The sequence below is a fragment of the Mus pahari genome, chromosome 5, assembly GCF_900095145.1.
Source record: "Mus pahari chromosome 5, PAHARI_EIJ_v1.1, whole genome shotgun sequence".
Lineage (NCBI taxonomy): Eukaryota > Metazoa > Chordata > Mammalia > Rodentia > Muridae > Mus > Mus pahari.
Genome location: NC_034594.1, coordinates 34,595,109 through 34,610,527, shown reverse-complemented (window position 1 = coordinate 34,610,527; position 15,419 = coordinate 34,595,109). Strand labels below are relative to the sequence as shown.

The window sequence follows — 15,419 nt, the reverse complement described above, 5'->3', positions numbered from 1 at the left end:
TAATTGATCGGTCTTGGGGTGTGTGATCAGTACACCAGCTCTGCTGTCCCTAATTGATCGGTCTTGGGGTGTGTGATCAGTGTACCAGCTCTGCATAACTGAGATTGGTGTCTGAGAGGTCTGTGTGGTGATTCCCAGACCTCAAGAAACAGACTTTAACGTGAACTAGGCTACAGTTTTACATGCTTGGCTGCTCTGGAGAAGAACCTAGGGCCTACAAATGTCATAAGATCATCCGATTTGGGCCCAGTGAAATGGTTGGGTACATGTCACCAAGCTGATCGTCTGAGTTCAAATCCTGGTATTGACATGGTGGAAATAAAAAACTGACCTACACACACACACACACACACCTGAATGTAAAAGAAAAAGGTGGGTTTTTTGTTTTGTTTTGTTTTTAATGATTGTGTCAGCACTCAGAAGACAGGTGGCTCTCTGAGTTTGAGCCCAGCCTACACTACAGAGTGAGTTCTTGGACAGCTAGGGCTACACAGGGAAACCCTGTTGTGATGTCTTGTACATGCTCAGTCCAGGGATTGGCAGGATTAGAAGGTGTGGCTCTGTTGGAGTAGGCGTGTCGCTGTGGGTGAGGGTTATAAAACCCTCATCCTAGATGCCTGAAAGTCAGTCTTCTCTTAGCAGCCTTCAGATAAAGACATAGAACTCTGTTTCTCCTGAACCATGCCTGCCTGGACGCTGCCATGTTCCCACCTTGATGATAATGGACTGAACCTCTGAACCTGTAAGCCAGCCCCAATGAAATGTTGTCCATATAAGAGCTGCTTTGGTCATGGTGTCTGACCACAGCAGTAAAACCCTAAGGCACCCATCTCAAAAAAAAAAAAAAAAAAAAAAAAGTGTAATCTAAAGTGTTGGGAAGCTTAGGGGAGAGGGTCTCAGACTGAGAACGGCTCTACACCTGGTGGTGGAGACCTGAGGCTGGAGGACAGATGGCTTCTTAGCAGACACGGAGAGTCACCAGCACTGAAGAGAACAGGTAACTGGGAACTTGGGAACGTGGAAAGCAACTTCTGCAGGCTGAGAAACACTGTGTAATGAGAAAGAACCCTTCCCCCACTGCTGCCCGTGGCGCTCACTTCACCCTGAATTCCTGAGCGACCCATTCCCATGCTGTTTCTACCCAAGGAATAGCCCGTCCAGGGCCCTTGCACCCATGCAGCCTGAGGCTGGTGACAAAAGTGCCATCCCACGTAGTGCCATCCTGCTACGCTCCGGACTGAGAGCCAGCTCCTTGCCTCAGTGGCTCTCCATATCTGACGACTGGTGTTTAGTTAAAATAATAAGGACTTAGTCTCTACCTGCCCTAAACGTTGACATTTTATTCAGAAACAGTAAGTCCTGTAAATTCTATGGAAAAATCCCAGACCAATAACAACTGCGTTCCCCATGCTCCAAAGCAATGCTTGAAAAATCTCTTCACTCTGGTGGTGAGGCAGGCAGCTCTCTGACATTCAAAGCTAGCCTTGACTACCTGCCAAAAACGCTGCCTCAGAAAAAAAGAAGAAAAGGGGGAAAAAGAGGAGGGAAGGGAAAAGAAAGAAGAAACAAAGGAAAAAAAATCTCTCCTCCTGATTCCTCCAACCCCTGCCCATTGCTTGGAATCATATTATACTAATATATTTAACTATGTTCAGCTATGCAAAATAGGCACGCATAAATACAATATTAAGCCAAGTGTGGTAGTGCTAGCCTCTAATGCCAGTATTTAAGAGGTCAAGGAAGATTGTCTCAAATTCAAGCTAGCCTGGGCTGCAGTGGGAGACTGTCTTAAACACACACACACACACACACACACACACACACACACACACTAAAGTCAGGCATGGCTGGCACACACCTTTTATCCCAACACTCAGGAGGCAGAAGCAAGCAGATCTTTGCGTTTAAGGCCAGCCTGCTCTGTACATTAAGTTCCAGGACAGCCAGGGTTACCTTGTAACTTTGCCAAAAACCAAACAAAGTACTATTTAAAAGAAAGTCCTTGTTGACTTCTCAATAGCAAAGTTGTGAATGCATCCATGGAAAACCTTATATTTGAGTCTGTCTCACTGTGTTGCTGGCTTAACTAATCTCCTCTGTGGCTCCGCCTCCTGAGGAGCAAGAGCCACAGACACCAGCAGGCAAAAGCAGCCCACGCATGAAAACCGTTGTTTTCCTTATAAGGACAGGGTCTCAGTATTTAGCCCAGGCTGGGCTCAGACACAATCCTCTTGCTAGGATTCCAACAAGGGCTTTTTGTGGAGCAAAGGGTCACACCCAGGGTGTTGTCCGTGCCAGGTAAACACGGTTTTGAGACAGCCCCAGCCCTGAAAAGGCTTTAATACAGATTATTGCCAAGGGTTACAGCCTCTTTATCTCATGGCATGAGAGAGCAACATAAACTATCTTGCACAATACTGTAAAACACAACTTACATGCTATTCAATGACTTTTGAGACAAAAATGATTGATGTGATGGATCAAAACTTTCAATCAGCAAGACTTTCAAAAAAGAAAGGGAGAGAAGGAAGGAAAGAAGAGAGAGGGAGAGGGGAAGGGAGGGAGGGAGGGAGGGAGGGAGGGAGGGAGGGAGAGAGGGAGGGAGGGAGGGATAAGTCGGAGCCAGTGAGAAGACTCATAGGCAAGGCACCGGGCCCGATGGCCTGGGTTCAATTCCCAGGACCCACATGGTAGAAGGAGAGAATCAACTCTGCAAGTTAACCTCTGACCTCCACGTGTGCCCACAGCATGTGTATGCCCTCCCTCCACATACAATAAACAAATCCATATTCTTCTTGGAGTTTTTATATGATTTATTTTTTAATTATATGCACATGGTGGATGAGTGGAGTATGTGCACGGGCGAGAGTCCAGAAGAGGGCGCCAGAGCCCTGGAGCTGGGGTTGTGGGTGGCTGTGAGGCATCTAACGTGGTTCTGGGAATCTTCCTCTGGAAGAGAGCAAATAGTCTCAACATCCCTGACCCATCCTCTAGCCCCTCCCTTCTTGTTTTTTTAATAATTCTATGCAGGCATGGTGGTGCACATCTTTAATCCAAGCACTCGGGAAGCGAAGAACTTGAACACCTGCCTTTGTTCTCAAACACTGGGATAACAGGCGTTCACTGTTGTACCTGGCCCCTACTTTACCCTTTTGAAGCCACAAATGTCATATTCTGTTTCTTCTCCATAAGTCAATGCTGTAGTCTCAAGACTGCTGCCATTGGCATAGCTGTTACCCAAAACTTATTTTCAGAATTGCTTCTGAAATCATAAATCACTTTTAAGACGCCTGCTTGGCTCACTCACCTATCCTGGTGGATATTCTTGATCACTGGAAAAGCTCCTGTCCTGGGAAATCATTCATAGAGCACAATGCTCCCACACTGAATCTACAATGGCTTGATTCACTTACTCGCTCATTGGATCTGGATTATGATAAATGATTTCTGGGCAGTGAGCTAAGGTTTCATCTTCATATTAAATCACTCAAGGCATAAACAGGCCAAGGCCAAGCGATGAGCGGCATCCATGCCAACTGTGACTCACGGAGGCTCATTTGGGTTCAACTTATGGAATCACCGAATTAGTGCTTGCCTGTGTAGGAGGTTCTGAGAAGAATGGCTACATTGTGAGGTTTCTGGCACACTTAGAAACTAGCCAGTGTGAGTTAAAGGCAGATGGGACTACAGCCAGTTAACGACTGGCCTATTTTTAATTTAGAATTGTAAGCAAGAGAAAGGGGCTGTTTATAATCAGCCAAAATCAGTCTGATTCAGATAGAGCTTGGAAGTCAGGGCTCTGGAAGTCCTGGATACCCCAGCATGATTCACTCTGCCGGACAGACCACTGCCAAACTCTAACCTACTCCCGACTGAATGTTACGATTTGGCCTCAAGACACACGTGGGATTCAAATGAGGATCATGTTGTTTTCTGCTGGGATTGATTGCAGCATCTTGCAAAAATGCAACTTACCTGGAGCGATTTCAAATCTGAGATCACTTCTGCTTCACCTTTGTGCGGTGGGGAGAGGGTCTGGGCAGTGCTTTCTCTCAGTCTTGTCCATGCCTTCCAGGGATCTGCAGAACCAGCTCTGTTGCTTGTGCAGGACAACCTAGTCTACACGGTGGGTTTCAGGCCAGCCAGGGCTACACTATGGGACCCTGTCTCAAATAAATGGTTTTTATGAAGATGAGAAGAGGTGGGGCTAAAGGGGCTGAGAACATAGCTCAGTTCCAGAGTGCTCACCTAACAGGCATAAAACCCTGGGTTTAATCCCAGCACCATGTAAACTCAGGCAGTGGAAGCAGAAGGATCAGAAGTTCAAAGCCACCTTCATCTAAGACAGCCTAGGCTGTATGAGTCACTATCTCAAAAAAAAATTAAAATAAAGAAATCAATACACACAGAGAGACACACAGAATTATCTCTCTCTTCTCTCTCTCTCTCTCTCTCTCTCTCTCTCTCTCTCTCTCTCTCTCTCTCTCTTTGCCTTCTCTTGATGTTTCTAAGTACCAACAGAACTAAGTTCTTTTATCTNCTCTCTCTCTCTCTCTCTCTCTCTCTCTCTCTCTCTCTCTCTCTCATTTTCTTAGCCTTCTCTTGAGGTTTCTAAGTACCAACAGAACTAAGTTCTTTTATCTACTCTAAAAGTTACCAATGTACAAGTGAATGGCTGGTTTCTTGTTTTGGGGGGCAATGTGAGGTTTCCCACACTGCTAACGCTAGGCTTAGCCTCTCAGGTTCAGCCCCCCAGGATCAGCCAATTGGTGCTCCCGTCTCAGCCTCCCAAGGTGCTGGACTTCAGACATGATCCACCACTCTCAATACTGACTACTATTTTAGGTTCAATTCCTCCTATAAAGGCAAACCTGGGCTAGTGAGAGGATTCAGCGGGTAATGGTGCTCGCGGCCTAGCCTGGTGATCTTAGTTCCACCCTTGGGACCCTAGTAGGAAAGAACGCACGCCCAAAGTTGTTTTCTGAGCTGCACACATGCATGATGGGCAGGGGATCCTCAGTATGCATGCATCCATTTGCACACATAAGCTAGTATGCTTTTGTTTAAAGATTCACACATATGTGAATATATGTGTAGTTTGTTGGCATGTAGGTCTGTGTACCATGTGCATGCCTGGTGCACACAGAGGCCAGAAGATGGTGGCCTAGATCCATGACCTAGAGTCATGGATAGTTGTGAGGTACCATGTAGGTGCTGGACATTGAACCCAAGTACTCTGGAAGAGCAGCCAGTGCTGTTAATCCGTACCAGTTCTCTAGCCCCACAAAGGTTTGGGGTTTGTGTGTGCATGTGCGTGTGTGTGTGTGTGTGTGTGTGTGTGTGTGTGTGTGTGCGGTTTTGTTTTTTAAAGAAAAGCTTCTGTACAGCAAAGGAACATAAGAAGACAATCTACAGAATGGCAAAAAAAATTTGCAAAAGTTATTCTCCAAAACAGGTAAGTAACACAATAAAATGGGACAAGCGAAATAGACAAAAAAATTCCCAGTTTTTTTTTTTCTAGTGTTTACTAGCTAAGGAGCAGAAGAGACATTTATCCAAGGACAACACAGAACCAACCAGGTGTGAGAGGAAGTGTCCAGTGTCGTCAGGGAAATGAGGCTCATGGATGCTGCTCCTTCCTGCAGGGATGACTACTCTCCACAAAATGGAGATGATGGGGTTGGTGAGATGGCTCAGTGGGTAAGAGCACCCAACTGCTCTTCAGAAGGTCCGAAGTTCAAATCCCAGCAACCACATGGTGGCTCATAACCATCAGTAACAAGATCTGATGCCCTCTTCTGGAGTGTCTGAAGAGAGCTACAGTGTACTTACATATAATAAATAAATAAATCTTAAAAAAAAAATGGAGATGATGTGGAGAAAACGGAGCCTTTGCCCAACTGGTAGGGATGCAAATTGCCGCAGCAGCTATGAAAATAGTGTGGAGATTCCTTCAACATTAAAAACAGAAGTGCCACACATTCAACATTCCCATGTCTGACATTTTAAAGATCTTGACAAAAAAGGGTAGGAGATGGTTCAGCAGCGAAGGGAACTGCTGTCCCTGACACTGGCTTCACACACCCAGAGTTTCTAACAACCGTCAGTAACTCCAGGTCCAAGAGACCTGATGCCCTCTTCTGTGCTCTGCATTCATATGGCGCACAGACACACACGCACACAAAATACTCACATACATAGGGGAAGGGGGCGGGGCTCCTCAGTCTACAGTAACGTGGATGGGTTTGAAGGATGCAGAGCTTGCTCACAGAAGCTAGCCCAAATGCTGCATAACCTCACTAAGGAAGACCCCACTCTGGTATGAGGTTTCTAAAATTGGATAGAATCACAGTAGAATGGTAACCAAGAGCCAGAGAAGGAGAGCTGTGCAGTTATGCATCAACCGACAAAGTTCCAGACACAGGAGATGAATAAGCTCTGGAGGCCTGTTACCCTACAATGCACCCACAATCACTGGGTTGTACACTTCAAAGTGTTGTTTCTTCCCACTGAACTGGGAGTGCCCAAACCATTCTGACTCAGGGTCAATTTAGATTCCACAATGTCCAACAGTCCACAGCATTTCTTACGGAAACAGTCCTCTAGACAGACAGCAAGAAAGAATGGATTCTCCACTGAGGCCTGTCTACAGCAAGAGAGCCAAGTTATAGAGATCCTCTGACAGTTTGAGGGATATAGTCAATTTCTTTCACCATTTTGGGCGATAACTTAAATGCTGCTATTAGCGTCTGCCAACGCCCAAGGCCCTTTGAGCTCAAATCTGTATCTGGCTGGGTTACAGTGTGGTCCAAGCATGCAGACTTTGGATCAGAATACAAGTGGGAGCAGCTGGAGAGCCTGAGAGACAATATACGCTTAAAACAAAGTAAGGGCCAGCAAGATGGTTCAGCAGGTAAAGGCATGCCACCAAGCCCAAGGACACACCCAAACAGGAAAACATCACATGTGTGTACGAATGGTGTATATGTGGTGTACACACGTAGGTGGGATGTGTACCTGCCCATTTGTGTATCTGTGAAAACCAACAGTAAATGCCAGGTGTCCTCCTCTAGCATTCCTTCATCTTTGGGGAATTGAGACAGCTATGTATCCCATCTCTCTATGTAGACCAGGCTGGCCTTGAGCTCAGAGAGCCACCCGCCTCTGCCTCCTGAGAGCTGGGATTAAAGGCCCGTGTCACCATACCCAGTCTCCATCTCTGAACCTGCATCTTGGCACCTGAGCTTCAGTGAGCTGTCTACAGGGCTCTACTATCTTTGCCTCCCAGTGCTGGGGTCATGTGACACTAAACCCAGCTCTTAAGTGAGTACCAGGAACCTGAATTCATACCCTCACGCTTGCACTGAGCCATCTCTGCGCCCCAGCTTCCCTTGTCCCTTGTTTTGGAGACCATCCTGCTTGCCACATAGCCCCAACTGGCCTAGAACTCTCATCTTCCTACCTCACCCTCCTGAGTACTAGCTTGGCCCAGGCCATCATAGCCTGCCTTACTAAAAGCTTAAACATGGGGTTGAGGGCTGTCAGTTCTATTGCAAAATGAATTTGACCACAATCAATGGATGTCTGTAATACAGTATTACTAACAATACAATCATGGTTTTCTACTTATTTTACTTTGATACTAAAATATCAAGTCATTAAGTCATCTCTCCAGTCGGAGAGGCTGGAGAGATGGCTCAGCAGTTACAAGCACTAGCTGCTCTTCAAGAGGACCCAAGTTCAATTCCCAGCACCCACACGGCAGCTCACAACTGTAATTCCAGTTCTGGAGGATCTGGCACCCTAGAACAGACATACAGGCAAAACAATAAATAAATAAATAAATAAATAAATAAATAAATAAATAAATAAATTTAAACATTTAACCAAGAAGGCTAGGCATGGTGGTGCATGCCCCTCACCCCAGCGCTCAGCGGCAGCGGCAGGCAGACCCCTGTAAGTTCAAAGCAAGGATGGTCTATATACCAAGTTCCAGGACTGGACTGCCAGAGCTACAAAGAGACCCTGTCTCAAAAAAAAAAAAAAAAAAAAAAAAAAAAAAAAAAAAAAAAAAGAGGGAGGGAGGGAGGGAGGGAGGGGAGGGAAGGAGAGGGAGAGGGAGAGAGAGAGAGAGAGAGAGAGAGAGAGAAATAAGAAAAGAACTGAACTGAGAATGGGACAAAGGTATAGTTAAATTATGAAACTGCCACAGTGGTGTCATACATACAAGTCCAGCACTTGGGAGGTAGAGGCAAGATAGAGAACTCAGGGCCAGTCTGTGCTACACAAAACCTATCTTACTCCCCACCTTCCCCCAGAAATTTAACCAAAAAACTATTCTAGAAATGAAAATTTAACATTTGAAGCCAGTTAAAACAAAACGGGCATGCCCACATGACGACACAAGTGGCTAAGGAGAGGAGAAAGGGCGGACTGTCAGTTTTCTCATGCTTGCTTCGCCTGCATGAACGTGCACCATCAGTTGCCAGTGGAGACTGTGTGAGGGAAGTCATATCTCTCGGAACTGGAATGCTGGGTGGTTTTGAGCCACCATGTAGTACCTGGAACGGACTTGGGTTCTCTGCAAGGGCAGTTTAGCACAGTTAAGTGCCCTTCTCCAGCCCCATCAACATGGTCTGTATGAAAAAGAATATATAAGGCTTTTAGTTTTTTGAGACTGTCTCACTCTGTAAGCCAGGCTAGCCTGGAACACAATAAATATAGCTCATGTTGGACTTGAATTTTGAGCTTTCTGCCTCAGCTTCTCAAATTCTGAGACTTCACTCAGCCATCATATCCAGCAGGAGAATCCAACTTTAACTTCTGAATTTCTGTATAGGCTCTGTATACACACCAATTCCACTGTATGTATTGTTATAACGTTGACTTTGCACTTCTCTTAGGACACTTATCTGTAAGATCATTTGCCAGAGCCTGGCTTCATAACCTTGTGTGTGTGAAGGTCAGAAGGCATCTCTGTAATGTTCCTTGGTAGCATGTCACTCTGTGCTGTTTCTGTATGTCACTGTGGTGTCTGGTTTTGGTCAGTGATTATTACTTGCCTGAAACTTACCAAGTCGCTAGTCTGTCTAGCAAGCAAGCTCATCCACCTGCCTCAAATCTGCCTCCTCTACAGATTACAAGCATACTACCCTGGTGCTGGGGAGCCAACGCAGGCCCTCATGTTTGCAAGGCAAGTGCTTTACCAACTGAGCCATCTCCTCAACTCTTTAACAGCATCTTTCCAGAAGTTTACCTTTTCATTTCTTTGGGGGCTAGCACATGCCAAAGTATGTGTGGAAGTTAGAGGACAACTGCAGAATTCAGCTTTCTCCTACTACCACGTACGTCCCAGGGACTGAATCCAGGTCACCAGGCCTGGCAGAAACACCTTTACCCACCGAGTCATCTTGCTAGTTGCTCTCTTCATTCCTATTTTTCCTTTCTGACATTTAGCCTCATTAATCATCTTTTAATTTTTAAAAACTTGGATTTTGTGTGGGTAGGTGTATGCCAGCCATGGCATGCAGAGGTCAAAGGACAACCCTCAAGAGTTCTGTCTCCATGTAAGGTTCTCTCCGTGTAGGTTCTGGGGATGAAACTGAAGTCACCAGGCTTGTTAGCAGTCACTTTTACCAAGTGAGTTGTCCGGCTGGCCCCGTATCTTTGAGACAGGATCTCATGTAGCCCAGACAGGCCTTGCGCTCAGAGACCTACTTGTCTCTCCCTATCTCTGCTGGATTAAAAGTGTGATCCACCACTCTGGCTCCAGCCAGTTTTTAAACTACTACTCATGTATATATGCATTTCAAAATTATGTAAATAGTATTAAACACACACAGTTTCACTGAGATCTTGCGTACAAGTTAGTGAGGTGTCAGTATGAATATAAACCGATGCTTTTGCAGACTCATGATCAATTCCAAACACACTACAGGGAGGGTGGAGTAAGTATAAAAAGAAAACCATACTTTATTTTCCTGTTAACACTAAGCCATATATTCACAAAGTGCTCCAATTACTCAGTCAGATGCACAACCCAATCACTACCTTAACTGTTCACTGAGAAATAGTCAAATGACAGAAATCCACCGTGAGACTCCAGCTAGAGAAAGCAACATTGTTATACTATGTATAATTTATGAACTTAGTATAGGTTAGTCTCTCGGATAGTTACCAAGTTTATTTAAAAATTACTAACCCCAATGATTTATGGTGACAGTAATATAAACACCTAATTTCAGTCAATGTTCTATTATTCACTGCGAACATAAACTTCTTAGAAGATAACTGTGGGCTCAGGTACAGTGATGACCGTGACCACTGGCACAGCACAGGCTCGGACAGGCGTCAACTCTACACACACTCTCAGTGTGCTGTCATTTTCCAATTTGTCTGTGTATACTTGTCTTATAATACAATACAAATAATTTCTTCAAATAATTAGAAAAACAAACAAGATGAATGCATTTTTCAATTTCATTTGCAAATAGCTCTTAAATAAAAAAGAAGTTTCTTTTATTTGTTAAATTGGTAAAGATGGCTTCAGCTGTCCCAACTGCACAGGTCTCTGTCCTGTCTTAGTGCCTTGTTACAGTGTGGCAGAGACCTCAGTGTTTAATGAGAAACTCCACCAATCATGTTATNTAAGTCTGCACTTAAATTCTTAAGACGATGAAATAAGAAATCAAAGTATGATCACTTATCAACACCACTTAACCTGTGAATTATTGTAAATAGTCTTACATGTGCATATAATTCAAATAATAAGCTTTTAAGGAGGGAGAATAAAATAAATACACTATCTTTTTTTTCATATCTATTTAATGCTGCCTAGGGTTAGGTGAAAAGATTAATATTACTAAAAGGNAAAGTCAAACTATATTAAGGACTATTTTCTAAGTAGTTACAACAATTTCAAAAATCAAAGGTAGGCAGTACAGTTTTCCTGTAGTGTANCGTCACTGCTAGTATGAGGTATGCTCTGTAAGCAATTAATACAAATATAAATAGGGAAGCGCCATCACTAACCATAGCTCAGTAAATAAATTTCCTGACTAGTGTACTTCCCAGAGGACTAAGGGAAACAAGAAGGGTCAAGTCCATGGAACATCACGTTTGTGCCTTCTCATTATCACCATGGACTTAATCCACTGTCACAAAAAAGGCAATGTGTCCAAGTACACTGACCTAGAGTATACTTTATGTAGGAGAAAGAGATTAAGTATTACTAACACCTCCTCAAATTTCTCTGAACATATACATAATCGGTTATGCATATCAAATGCTATAAACAGAACTTTTAAACACTTTTATCTCATTTTGGAAAAGTTAACAGTACAGATGGAATACTACTGAATTTTCTAAAATTAAATTAAATTAAAACTTAGGGATGAAAACAAAGAAAATATGATCTCTTTAGTAATTGTAAGTACTTGTGTGAAACACAAGCTCATTCTTTTATAGATTTGAAAGGATTGTGATCCAATGATTGTTTAGCAGCAATTTTACCAAACTGTAAATTCTTTTATTAACAGGCATTATAAACAGATAATACTAAACTTATTTAAAAACCATGAGTGCTACACCAGTGAATATACAGCTCATGAATAACTTAAAATGTATTTCCCATTTAAAAAGGCAACACATAGCATACAAAAACCTATACTAAACAAATAAGCTATAATATGGATACATGATTGATGTGTCTAAAATGATATATATACAGTACATCATTGTTAATTATGTGATCAGTACATTGTTCTACGTGATTCCTTCATGCTTCACTTTCCCCAGAAACTGAGTTCTGAACTTCCTCTTCTAAAATTGGTACAATCAGGTTATCCTTTGACATCAGATTATATTTCATCACAAATTTGGTAAACCGATGACATAAAAATGTTTCATTCTGTAGAAAGAAAGGGAAAAAAAGCCATTAACTATCCAAAAATCAATAGGCTAGATAGAAGTAATATCAACACACTTTACTGCTATCTTGACAAGAATGTATTACAGTAATTGTTGACATAGCGTACTGGTTAGCTTTCTGTTGACTTGATACAAGCCAGGGTCATCTTGGAAGAGGGGACCTCAATTGAGAAAATGCCCCACAAGATTGGGCTTTAGGCAAAGCCTGTTGGCATATATTCTTGAGTGATGTACAAAGTGCCATCCCTAGGCAGATGTTACTAGGATGTGTAAGATAAGATAGCAGGTTGAGCCTTTAATCCCAGCACTTAGGAGACTCAATCAGGGGGATTGCTAAGAACTCGAGGCCAATGTACTACTCAGCTATTAAAAACAGTGACTTCAGCCGGGCGTGGTGGCGCACACCTTTAATCCCAGCACTCGAGAGGCAGGTGGATTTCTGAGTTCGAGGCCAGCCTGGTCTACAGCCAAGGCTACACAGAGAAACCCTGTCTCAAAAAACAAAAAAAAAAAAAAAAGAAAGAAAGAAATCAGGCTGAGGAAGCCAGAAGAAGCAAGATAAGCAGTAGTAGTCCTCCATGGCTTCTGCTTCATTTTCTGCCTCAAGAGTTCTTGCCCTGACTTCCCCAGTAATGGAGTGTAACCTAAGAGTTGTAAGTAGCAATAAACCCTTTTCTCTCCAAGCTGTTTTTGGTCATGGTCTTTATCACGGAAATATAAAGCAAGCTGAGACATATACTTACTTCATATTCATCAAATATCTGCCGGTGATGAAAATAGGCATGTGAAAATATTCTATATTTCCTACAACACACTGATCCTAGTTTTGCTACAGATGATTCTTTTATGCTAACCCTAAAAAAAAAGAGAAACCACAAGATTCACAGGTTGGACAAAATGTTAGAAACATACAATCCAATCTTCTTGATACTGGTTATGCCCAAGCAGAGAAGCATCTGGATCAAGGCTACAGTGCTGTAAGTCTAAGTGCACACGCTTTTGTAAACAACTTTCATCCATGTATCTAAACAGCCCTAATGAAATTTACTGGGGAAAAAATAGGGCGGGCTGCAGAGAGAGGGAGGGAGGAAGAGGGAAAGAGAGGAGAGAGGAAGAAGAAGAAAACAAGGAAAACAGAAGGGGACCTGTTGGGAAGAGTTTTGAAAGGGGTGAGTGAGATAAGAGGGCAACAGAGTGAACAGTATCAAAACACAGTGTATGATAAATGCATGATATACACGCATGTCATAACGATGCCATTATTATGTATAATTAAACATATGCTAATGCTTTACTACAGGCAAAAATAAGGAAAAACAAGCAGTCTCCCTTTAGCAAGTTTGCTCCTTTGTTTTATCAGGGGAACAGATTCTACTGCTTGGTGAGAAGCGGCCTAGAGAAAGAGTAGCATGGGGCAGCAGGGACTACACTGACTCAACTAGTCTATGAGTGGAGGGAGACAAGTTCTCATGTTTAACCACACCCTTAATTTCAAACTCAATCTAAACAAGCCAACTATATACTTACAAAAAAAATTATAACCAAACCCCTACCTTTAATTTTCAAACATCAATCTTTTACATGAAACCCAAAACATCCGAGCACCATGTTGGAATTTCACTCACCTGCTGGGGAAATATTTGTTGCTGTTGAGGAGACACGCGGCGCCGTCCAGTGTGTGTCTNGTGTAATCTATGGCAGGACACTAGAAAAGAGAACACTTAAATTCAGCAACAAAGAGGCCTCTCTTTTCCTAGGTAATATTTTCTAGCTTTTCTTACCACAGAAACCAAATGCTTGACAGAAGCAACATAAAGAAGGAAGGTTTCTTTTTAGAGGTTTTAGTCCACCATGGTGGGAAGACTGTGGAGAGAGGGAGGGATCATCATCCTGCAGACAGGAAGCAGGTCGACAACAGGAAGGGGTGAGGTGAGAAAATGCCCTTCAGAGACCAATCCCCAGCATCCTGCTTCTAACCAAATTCAGCCTTCCCATTTTCTCCATCTCTCGACACTGTGCAAGCTTTATATCCATCAGGGTATTAAACCATTTATTATGTCAGGGCTCTCATGATTTAAGTATCTGTAAATGCCCTCTGATATACCTTATACTTTATTCATCTCCAAACCTGTTCTCAATCCAATCAAGAATACAATTAACCGCCTGGCATGGTGGCACACGCCTTTGAGCCCAGCACTTGGGAGGCAGAGGCAAGCAGATTTCTGAGTTCGAGGCCAGCCTGGTCTACAAAGTGAGTTCCAGGACAGCCAGGGCTATACAGAGAAACCCTGTCTCAAACAACAACAACAACAACAAAAACCAAAAAAAAAACAAAAACAACAACAACAAAAAAAACCAAAAAGGATACAATTAACCATGTCAGGTATCTTATTTTAAAGACACAAACATACTTGAAGAAAAAGTATCTTTCAATTTCAGAATGACCATGAAATGTATCCCATCAATAAATAAAGCTGTTGTCGCTGTGAGTTACAGTATCAGGCTTCTAGAAGACACATTAACTAAGTTCCTAACTTCATTCCGACACTAACCCTGAGAAAACAATGTTTAGAAACAGGAAGAACACTGGATTATCTACTTTAACCTTCAGTAGGACTGGAGAAACAGAATCTTTGAATGATTAATGACTACACAAGGTTGTAGTTGTTACACGTAAGTCTGACCTCCATGTGTTTTGTGCTACAGTATGCACATACATGCATGCAGGCATAATTCTCATATTCATATTCTCTCTCTATCTCTCCCTCTCCCCCCTCCCTTTCTCTCTCTCTCTCTCTCTCTCTCTCTCATGTTCAGTAGTTTTAGAGGTCTGGGGAGATGCTCAGTGGGTGGCTAAGTGTAATCATGAGGACATGACCAGAAGCACCTAGAATTTAAGCACAGTTTGGGTGATGGGGGAGGAGGAAGGGGATCTCTAGGGCTCGCTGGCTAGCAGCCTAGCTCCAGGTTCAAAAAGACCGGCCTCATGGGAGTATAGGGTTATGTACACACCTGCACACAAAACTGCACATACATCACACCCACATATATTAAACAAATTCAGCAGTGTTAAGTATAATATCATACAACTATGCCCACTACATTCCACAATATTTCTGTTCATATATGGATATGGAATGTTCCCCAAGGGCTTATCTACTGAAGATGTGGTTCCCAGCTGGCCAGTCTCTCAGGAGTGGTAGAAACTTTGGGAGATGAAGCCTAGTTGGAGGAAGCAGGTCACGGGGCAGTGTCTGGGATCCTGACTCTTCACTCTGTTTCTTGGATGCCATGTAAGCCGACTTGCTTCCCTAAATGCTCCCATCTGAGATGTTTGGCCTCACTTCAGGCCCAGAGTAATGGTGCCAAATGAGCAGGTACTGAAAGCTCTCAATTCTCACCTCTTTTGGAGTTTTATGAGCTGCACAAAGAAAAATCCATTGTTCAGTTGCTGTCATCTGAGTACAGGTATCTGGATGGCATTCACTCTG

At 43.2% G+C, this 15,419-nt stretch overlaps 1 protein-coding gene across 1 annotated transcript in view; it reads right to left on the bottom strand.

The window, feature by feature from the left end:
* Positions 1 to 9,948: 9,948 nt before the first annotated feature.
* The window catches only part of LOC110321475 (MOB-like protein phocein), a 59,618-nt gene continuing 54,147 nt past the window's right edge, over positions 9,949 to 15,419 (bottom strand). The window contains exons 5-8 of the mRNA XM_021197715.2: positions 15,330 to 15,416; positions 13,554 to 13,633; positions 12,672 to 12,783; positions 9,949 to 11,908 (exon numbers count right to left, since the gene is read on the bottom strand). Of these exons, the coding sequence (XP_021053374.1) occupies positions 11,777 to 11,908; positions 12,672 to 12,783; positions 13,554 to 13,633; positions 15,330 to 15,416 (411 nt within the window). The 3' untranslated portion in view covers positions 9,949 to 11,776. The remainder of the gene's footprint in view (positions 11,909 to 12,671; positions 12,784 to 13,553; positions 13,634 to 15,329; positions 15,417 to 15,419) is intronic.